This window comes from Bombus huntii, chromosome 4 (genome assembly GCF_024542735.1).
Source record: "Bombus huntii isolate Logan2020A chromosome 4, iyBomHunt1.1, whole genome shotgun sequence".
NCBI lineage: Eukaryota > Metazoa > Arthropoda > Insecta > Hymenoptera > Apidae > Bombus > Bombus huntii.
This window is the reverse complement of record NC_066241.1, coordinates 15,821,574-15,831,625: the sequence shown is the minus strand read 5'-3', so window position 1 is coordinate 15,831,625 and position 10,052 is coordinate 15,821,574. Positions and strand designations below refer to the sequence as shown.

Below are 10,052 nucleotides of genomic sequence, written 5' to 3'. Positions count from 1 at the left end.
AATAAAACATAATCGTGAATATATACTAGAACAAAAATCAGATTCTTAATGTTGAATAAGAAAAAATATAAAGACTGTTATTGATGTTATAAATTTCATGTTGTGAACTTTTTTAAATTTTAGGTCGAAGATGTAAAGGATGATAAGGAAAATAAAGACGATAATAATATTTGTTTAATACTTTTCTTTATTTCTTTGTTATTATTTCTTTATTATTTGATCTATAACAACTCGTTTTTTAAGAAGGCGAATTAAAATTAAGATAATTAGTTTCTTTTACAAGCAATTTGCAATTGTATTACTTTTTTAGTAACTTTTAAAAGGGATTTTATGATTCCCACCAAAGAGAATTGCTAACGTATCCCCAAGGAGATACATTTTCACAAACTGTACCTGCGATCGCATCTCGAACTGGTATTGTTAATATTCTAAAGTTTACGTCGGTGTAGTTCAAAGTTGACAGTAAGAATACTGGCATTCTATCTGATATAATCCATAACAAACCACGATTTACCTAGAAATGATAAAGTTGCATTTGTCATTTTTCAATGTTTTATGTGTAGTACAAAATATATTAATACAGCGATGATTGTAAAAGATTGTGAAAGATATTTTATGATTAGTACTTATAATTCCAAATATATCTAAATACTTAAAAGTAAAAGTATTGTTTGAATAATGCCACGAAATAAATTCTAAATATTACTTTAATTTGAAATTTTACTTAAATCAATTTCTAAATATTAATTTTTTAATTTTATTTTGGATTTAATATACACATTTGATTTCATTAAACGGAACGAATCAATGCTTAATGTATTTTGAAACTTTGAATGGATAAGAAATGAATATAAATCTTTTTGAATATATTACATAAAGCATTGAAATCAAAATAGTATATGTCTGATGAACTACTCGACGCTTACCTCCCTTTTGTAAGAAAGAAAAGTGTTATTCACTTACTTGTTACTCAAATAACTTTTGAAATTTTAGTTGCAACGATACAATTTAATATTAATTTATTACATGGAAAATAATAAATCCAGAAGAAATTATCATTTTGGACAGAAAGTGAAATTACATGAAAAGGAGTAAAAGTATATTAAGGTTAGGAATATCTTTTTTAAATAAAATATCAAATTATACCTTAACATCTGCTGGGAATATCATAGCTTCGTCGTGTCTAGCAACGACCGCATGGTTTTCAGGTGCATATGGTAACGCAGAATTCCAACAGCCTACTGCATTTTGATCGATTAAGTTGAAAAATTGAAGTCCATTTTCATCCATAATAGAAGAAGTGCAATGGCCAAGTGGTCCTCTTTCAGGAAGAACCTGTCAATATTAATAATTAATAGCGATAACTTCATTTTTTATAAAGTATATATAGTTTGTGTTATTAGCTTCTTAATCGTGTAAGATCAAATATTTGGTCATGTCAAATAAACGACTCTATTGGATATGATGGCATAGTTCGCCATGAAATAATATCGTATGGAAATAACTACTCATTCCAAATGTAATCATCCCGACATCAGCAAGAAAATATTGTTCGATTAATAGATTAAGAATGTAACATTTGGATTATAAAATGATGATGAAATTGCAAAATCATAAATAATTGCAATGCTTAAAACAAAATCATATATGCACTTCCGCATATATTTCTGCATATGCTCCTGTTTCGTTTTGCTTGATTCTATAATTTTGTCGCAATCTGTACTTGTATTGTAATTTCATTACTAGGTTCCAGACATTTATTCAAATTCATATTTTTATGGTCATAACTAAATAATAAATATTTTATTTGGGACATTTTATACGTGTACTGTATTATATACATCATAGATGCATAAATATTTGCAGTATATTCATGATTAATATAAGAAATATCTTTGAAAGTACCTTCCTAATCAACCAATGAATACATAATTTAATAATTACATAGTCGAAGAAATATATAGATAGTGTAAGGTATAATAAAAACGAAATATATAATATAAAATTGTGACAATTTAATAAGTTCTCTTTTTGAAAGGTAATCTTCTACTACGACAAGGTTATTTTCAAAATACTACTAAACATAAGGATAAATAACTTGTCAATACCTTTATGATATATCACAATTAAGTACTAAAAGTAGTGTAATTTTAGTATTAATAGTACTAATAATTGTAATTTGTTATTTCTATTGCGCACATACCTGGAATTCATGGTAACTATCTTGAGACAAGTTTTCATCCCTTAAAATTCGTGTAGAAACTGCAAATTCTCTTCTACTACTTAGAGGATGGAAGAATAATGTCCTATATCCATTGGCAGCGATAGGAGATAAACTCATACCGAAGACCCCTTCTTCACCCCATTGGAAATTTATACCACCGATATTGTAGTCCCCGGCCAGAGGGTCCGGCATGAAATAGCTATGTGTAAGTCGCCAAGATTTATTTTGTTCCCAAGAATATACGATCAGCCCATATCCGAGTTCGTCAGACATATAGGCGAAAGCGTCATCGCAACCGCCTTTTCCCAAATCGACTGCAATATTGGCGATGAAAGTGTTCTATATGAAGAATTTTAATTCGTTTACATAACCTGTTACGTTGTGGAATAAAACAGTTGCAAATATCATCTGATACAACCATTTTTTCAGCAGCGAAAAATTTATGCACATATGCAATTTGTAGTTTCAAGACAGTAAAAACAAACAATTATTTTAAATTCTCCGAAAGTGGTATACGCATATATGTATATAAAATATGTATATATGTGCATATACAATCCATACTTATATGGATTAATAACATATGAGTTACGTAAAATAACTTTGATACAATGTGATATAATATTACCTCTAATGAGGAAAAAGAACATTTGAGCTTAAATTGATCTGTTTTACTGCTTATCGTATCAGTTCAATCAATTAGGTTACGACAAAAATCTTACGACTTAATTCTTATAGTTTATTTAAAATATCCCACAACCAAGTCTGTTTGTAGACTACTATAGTTTTACGTTAATATGAATATGTATATACACTTTTGTTTCATGTCAATATTATATAATTTTATATTATACAGCTGTACGTACCATATTAATATCTTCAGCCCTCAATCTATATTGCCTTAAAATTTTATCTGTTGTTAAATCAAAGACATTCAGAGTGTAAGGACATGCCTGTATCGTAGTGTTTCCAATACCTATCGTACCAGTATCCAACACCCAGAGTCTGTCACAGACGTCTGCGTGTATTCTGGAATGGAATAATAATACTAAATTTCTTATTGTTTCGATGAAATATACTTGAATGCTTCCTATATGAAATTTAAGTTCTGTCGCATTTTATGTTAACAGATCGATTATTATCAACAATTTTTATAAATTTTTTGGATACAATATCCAGAATTCAACTCCTTGTAACTTCACGTTATTTTCCATATCTTTTTTGACAATAGGTTTTCATCCAATTTTTCGAAAGTTGTATACATATTTCCATACTTTCATATTTTCCATTTTAGTAGAACATATACATATAGTATAGTAGTTTCTATCATATTTTTGCAACAATTAATGTATCAATATTTTCATAATAGATCTATAATAAAGCAAACGAATGAAGTAAAAGTCGTGCCCAGTTCAGCGTAATAACACAATGGATGAATTTTAATTTGTAGTTTTTACAATTTACTAAACTGAAAAAACGAATTAATTGGATTCTATAAACTATAATATAATCATTCAATAAGTAATATTTACTTATTCAGAGAATTGTAATTGTCATGTTCATGATACGTGGGCGTAAAAACGCTGCTCAACATACGTTTGTCTTTTGAAAAACCAAAAACATAACATCCAATCGTAGTGAAAACTTATTTAAATCTAAGATCGTAATATTTCACAATTTACTAGTTAGAAAATAGAAAGAATCTTTGTAAAAGTAATAATATTATTGGAAAAATTTTGTAACTTATATGTTGATATTGATAGTGCTACTTTATAACATCTTTTGTTAAACAATAAAACAGAGTTTTATTTTCAAGCATATTACTGTATATTGTATTGTATAATTTATTATATAATATTTATAATTGTTTATTCTATATATATGTATGTAATGAGACAGATAATCATGCTATGAACACTTATAAAATGTATTAAGAATATTAGTGACTAAACTTGTATTTTGGAAAATTGTAAAAATTGTTTTTGTAATAGAATTGTGCAACTTACAACTTGTAACTTACGTATTTACTAATATGATAAATTAATAATTATGTGTAGGAAATCTGTTATTTCTCCGTGTGTTAAACAAGGAAAAGCGAGAGAATGTTCCCACACATTTGAGATTTAATAACAGACAAATGTATTATTCAGTCGGGATATTTTCTATAGAGTATATCTGCTATATGGATCAAAATCTAATCTATTCTATACGATTTTATCGTCTACTTTTCCCTTCTTTCAGAATGGTCACTATTCATTCCACGTTGTTCCATTTTAAACAAAATGAAGATTGCAATTAACATTCAAATAGAAGTTACAAAACGAATATAATTAATCATGTTAACGTTTACAAAGTAACTGTTTCTCTTGTAAGATCTGTTTCGCAATGAGAAGAGATGAGAAATAGGAAATAATAGAAAATGTCATATTTCACTTTTAACTAACTAATTGGATAGGTGCTATTTTCACTTTTATGCTACAATTCAATCAATGTGATGTTACGTCTTGAGTAATGTTATCGCAACTATAATAGTGCTACATGCTTGCATGTATAGATGTATATATGCAGGGTGTTCCTGGTTTAAATATCAAATCTTCGACAACGTGTCGGGGACAGTTTTCGCTTTTTTAATTATTGATTTACAATTATTTATTCTCAGCGACCGAGTCGTAACCGTACGCGCGTCACTGCAGTGCGCTAAATGTCACCAAGGCTATATCTAATTGCAATTAGGCTTGTCAATGTTAGATGTAATGCTTATATTGCTACAAGATTACATCGCTACATTTTGAACTGTATTTCTATAAAATAGATGATAACACGAATAAATAAGTGTAAATGAATAAGTGAAAAAAACGAGATCCTTTCCATTTCCTTTCTCGCGATTTTCTCTAAAATAGAGTAAAAATGAGCAAATCTCTAAAGAATTTTTTTCTTAATTCATCGATTCTCTACATGCTTCTAAAGTTTTGATATTTAAATTTGGGATACTACGTATATTATAGCTATGTTAGGGAATCGATGTCGACCTCGAAGCATTGAAAATACAACAAAATGGTAAATGGGAAAACATATAAATCTTGAAAAAAGGGAAAAATAGTTTATTCCTAAGTGTACGTATGTGTATATGTATGCCGCCATTAAATACATACAAAACATTACGTACCTATAAGCAGTAGTAATTGCACTACCACAAGCTCCAGCTTTGTTTTGTGCCCAATTCGGATAAGGGGTAAGCTTCGGTGAACCACCTCGATTTGTGTCGAGCGATATGTAGTTTAATGTCGCCGGTATTCCTATAATTAACGAAAAGTGAATTATTTTTTATAGAATTGCGCAAACTCTAGTGTATTAGATTCAATAGATATTTTACTCTTTGGTCTTGAATATTTATTTATGTTATCTGATTAAGAATACATTAGAAATATTGAAAATGTAATTTAATATTGATGGTATTTAATTGACTTTAAAAGTAAAATATTCTTCTATACTTTAATAATTAATGATTCTTGATTATATATGTTATTCTATTTTGCATATAAAAATGTTTCATGTCTTCAAACACAATTAAATTTATATATGTATATATATAAACTAATAAAAAGTAAAAATATTACGAAAAATACTGTTTAAAAATGCTACGAAATGTATAATAAATTTTAACGCAATTGCAAATATCATAGTAATAGTTTATGTTGTGTTGCAGTAATTTAATCTTCTAAAAATAAGTAATAGAAAATATGGATCGTTATCACATCAGCCTAAAATCTTAATGCGTATTTTGTCTTTTATGATTTCATAATACATATACAAAAAATGTTCGTTTAAAAGAATTGATATATTGTGCAAATAATTAACATACTTATCATCACACATTTAATACAAATAAATTCTTAATAACAATTTGTTTCGCAATTACATAAATGAGTAAATTCTGCTTTGAAATTGTCACTTTATTTAAATCCTGCAATTTGCTACATTTATATTTACATTAAGAATATATAGTATATAGAAAATATATATGACAGTATAATTTCCAAATCTATGTATAATTGATAAACTTACAATATTGCTAATTTATAAAAATGAAATAAAAAGATAAAATACAATTTCTTTCTCATAAAATATCACAGAAAAATTTAATTAATAAATAATAGAGATTTCAAAGTCTATTTGTTTAATTATTTATAAATAATTTTCATAGTTGTATAAATTAATCATTTATTATTATTTCCTTCATTAAATTGAGCATCACTGTTACTTGATTAAATATGCACATTATTATAAGAATGTGCGACACGCTCATATGATTGATATAATCGCGTGACTGACAGAAAGCCATTGAATTATTGACACGTGGAATTCCTGACCTTTCAATCTTATCGAGCTATATCCAGTTCATCTAGCATTATCTTAAAAATTTCGTAAATTGCATAGTCGAACTGGCATTACACGAAGGTATATAATACGGTGGAAAGTGTGCCTACGGTAATGAGCAAAACATTTTTGATATGTCACGAGGTTTGCGTGACGAGGTTGTCACACGATCACTACACTCCAATATTGCGTTTGATACTCTAAAAAGACATGCAGACCTTGTCGCTGAACATTTTGAAAGATGTTTGAAATTTTTGAGATTAGAATCGCATTTAGTTAGCCCATTGTAACACTGTTAGATTTTATATTAAAGAAAAATTTTTGTATGTACGACGCGTCATAATAATAACTTGAATTTTTGAGTAAATACGTGCCGTGGCAAGCTATTATTCACCGAATCTATTATTAAATTTACGATCAATTTATCAAAATATTCTAAAAAAATTACATGTAGGGAGTCAGCTTATATAATTTCAATGTATATTGTAATGAGACATGTAGTATGTTATTATATATGGTATATTATAATAAATTATAATGTAGAATTAAGTTATATAGTATTTAATTATTTAAGCTATCCTTATTAGCGATTATATACCTAATTTTTTGTTATTATCTATGATAGTGCGAAATTAGCTACATTAACTATATGAGAGTTCTATATTATTCGTAAAAGACCATGCAGTTTACAACTTTCCGAGTTCAATTGAATGGCACACTCTCTTTCCTTCCCTTTCTCTCTTAGTATTTCATATCCTCTGTTGGACGGTCCAAGTAAAGCTGACATTAGAAGAAAGAACGATCCAAACAAAGCAGTCGCCGTATAAAAAAGTTGGCCTTAAAACAATACCAACTACGGTGGGCTTTGACGCATTTATAGAAGTTTCAGGAGACTGGTGAGATGGCAAGAATAGAAAGGAAATATAAATGAGAAATGGCAAAAGCGAAAGAAGAGAAAGAGGAAAACGGTAGGTACACTGAAGAACAGTAAGACGAAAAATGAACAATAAATATTTGTTGCGTAAGAAAAAATGAACACGTTGAAGGAGCTGAAGTCAATTAAGTATCTGAAATGGTTCAAAATAATAATATAGAAAGGAAAGGAAAGTAGAAAAGGAACAACAAATAAATTGCCACGATTGGTTAATTATATAATATCGCGTAACACCATGAAACATATTACGTGATATTAAACGTTCCTTAACATATTATAAATTTCATGTGAAGGAACTTGTAAATATTATATGAAGATTATAGAAAAAAATATGATGTTACATTTTCGAGTTTTTACATGCATATCCTAAACGAGATACAGGAGTCCAATACGCTATCAACAAATCTCACATGACCAAAATTGATTGAATTAATTGATCTTAGAATTAAATACATGTTTAGTCATTCTCTCGAACATCTCAAAAATATTCGTTATCGTAACATTAATTGTACCCCTGATTTTTTTGTTAACCTTTGTGGATTTACCTATATGTACACACACATGTATCATATTAAAGGATACCCTTTTACTAAAAGTGATATCACTAATAAGTGACATCAAATTCAGAAAGTCGACAAAAAGTTGTCATACATTTTATATAATTTATCATATTTTAGCGGAATAAATAAACGGATATACAGTTTTTAAATTAAATGTATGTTTTAAATCTTCAATAACATATAATAGAAAATAAATTTATAATTTTTAATGCAACGATTACGAATGAGGACGCAAAATAAAATAGCACGAGTTAGAAGAGGTGAAATACAAGTTCGCAACCATAACAAGAAGCAAAAACAATATCCAAAAAACAAAAAAAGCCGCAGATTTGAGTATCGAAAAGTAGAGAGGTTAAAGATAGCGATATGAAAGATTGTACACGATGTGTGAGCATTGTCGACTTTTTTGTTTTATACACAATGACCTGGCGCGCGCCAACGTGTATAATAAACGTAAACCATCAAGAGCAAGAAAAAAGTGGGAAATGAAAGAGCACAGGAGAGAATAAGCCCATTCACCCCTGGTTCCCTCCTGGGCAATAGTGTTGGGTGGAGGATTTGCGTTGGAGTGGAGGCGGAGGCCAGCGGAGACATAGAAATGCCCCATTGAAATCGCTCGCACAGTTTTCGGCACTTTTTGTCGCGAGCCGGAAGTCGGCCAGACGAGGTTCTACAGGCGCGCACTGCCTGCAGTGATCTTCTGTACATTGTGTTTAATGTAACTTCCGGTCCCTGACACGAGACATTCATCTAAATGTTCATATTGTTCCTGTTTGCCGAGCAACTCTTTTTTTGACTAATTTTCAAATACGTCTCGGTAGAAGCATTTCATTTTCCATAAGAAAATAAATGTTTGAATTTTATTAATGTAACAATAGTAGCTGCGAATTATGATTAGTTATTCCGCGATAAAAAATCTCGAACTACTTTCAAAGAAGAAAAGGACGCTTCTCATAGTTACCATGTACCTAGTATTCGTGATATTAGAAGTAAATTATTAGAAGATGTAAAATAAAATACTAAAGTTTTATACTCTTTTATCAATTTTCCTAATATACCAAAATGGGAATGAGCTAATATATAAACAATAAATTGATATTATAAAATATTACAATATATACGTTCAACTTACCATTGCGCCATCTCGGTACCGTGACGAACAGCTTGTTTCTCCAAATTTCTATACCAACAGGCAACGCGTTTTCTGGAATGAATTCTCCTTTCATCATTGCCATTTTTCTGCTGGCTTCATCTGGATAGGCGAAGTCCACCGTTCTCCAGAAAAATCTTTCTAACACAGGTGCTTGCCCGAACTGTGTGCCCCATCTTTGAAGTCCATCGACGCTCTTGGTTCCCAGATATAGTAAACTCACGAAAAGAAATTCGCGAAACATTCCTACGATAGCTTAGGCCGACAATCTCACAATTTATAATTGGTCCTTTAAAATAGTAAAAAATGTCGAATAGCTTACTCGATCACATTCAAATTTACTTTCCTTAGATGGATTATACTTAAGTACATAGAATTTTTCCAATTCATTAGATTCCAAATAAAATATATGTATTAAAAAAAAGAATGATTGAACAAATTCTGTGATTAATGGCAAGATTTAGTGATTGTAAATTGTTGGCAATATTTTCCCTGTGTTGTTTACAAAATAATTCCAGGCAATTATTTTGTAAATCTTCCGTATATTTTATGATGCGATTGAAAGGAAGATAAATAACCGCACATACGTCAGTTGGAAGTATATGTTTCAAACTAATATATCATATTACTACTCATTATTTTTTCTGAACTTGTACTCAACTCTGATTCTTATCGGTAATATTATTGTACTAACTGGAACTTTCACTTCGATTTGATACGACGATAAATGAGTCAAATGATTGACATAAAAGAAAATGGAACAAATATGAGTGACACGCGAAAAATGACTCCGAAAAGTTGTTTGCT

At 29.3% G+C, this 10,052-nt stretch overlaps 1 protein-coding gene across 1 annotated transcript; it reads right to left on the bottom strand.

The window, feature by feature from the left end:
* Positions 1-230: 230 nt before the first annotated feature.
* Positions 231-9,520, bottom strand: LOC126865060 (protein yellow-like). The gene is made up of 6 exons (XM_050617138.1): positions 9,228-9,520; positions 5,391-5,520; positions 3,091-3,253; positions 2,204-2,563; positions 1,147-1,335; positions 231-514 (listed from the first exon to the last, which is right to left on the bottom strand). The coding sequence occupies exons 1-6, from the start codon at positions 9,487-9,489 to the stop codon at positions 329-331; spliced, it is 1,290 nt and encodes a 429-aa protein (XP_050473095.1). The 5' UTR covers positions 9,490-9,520; the 3' UTR covers positions 231-328.
* Positions 9,521-10,052: the final 532 nt, after the last annotated feature.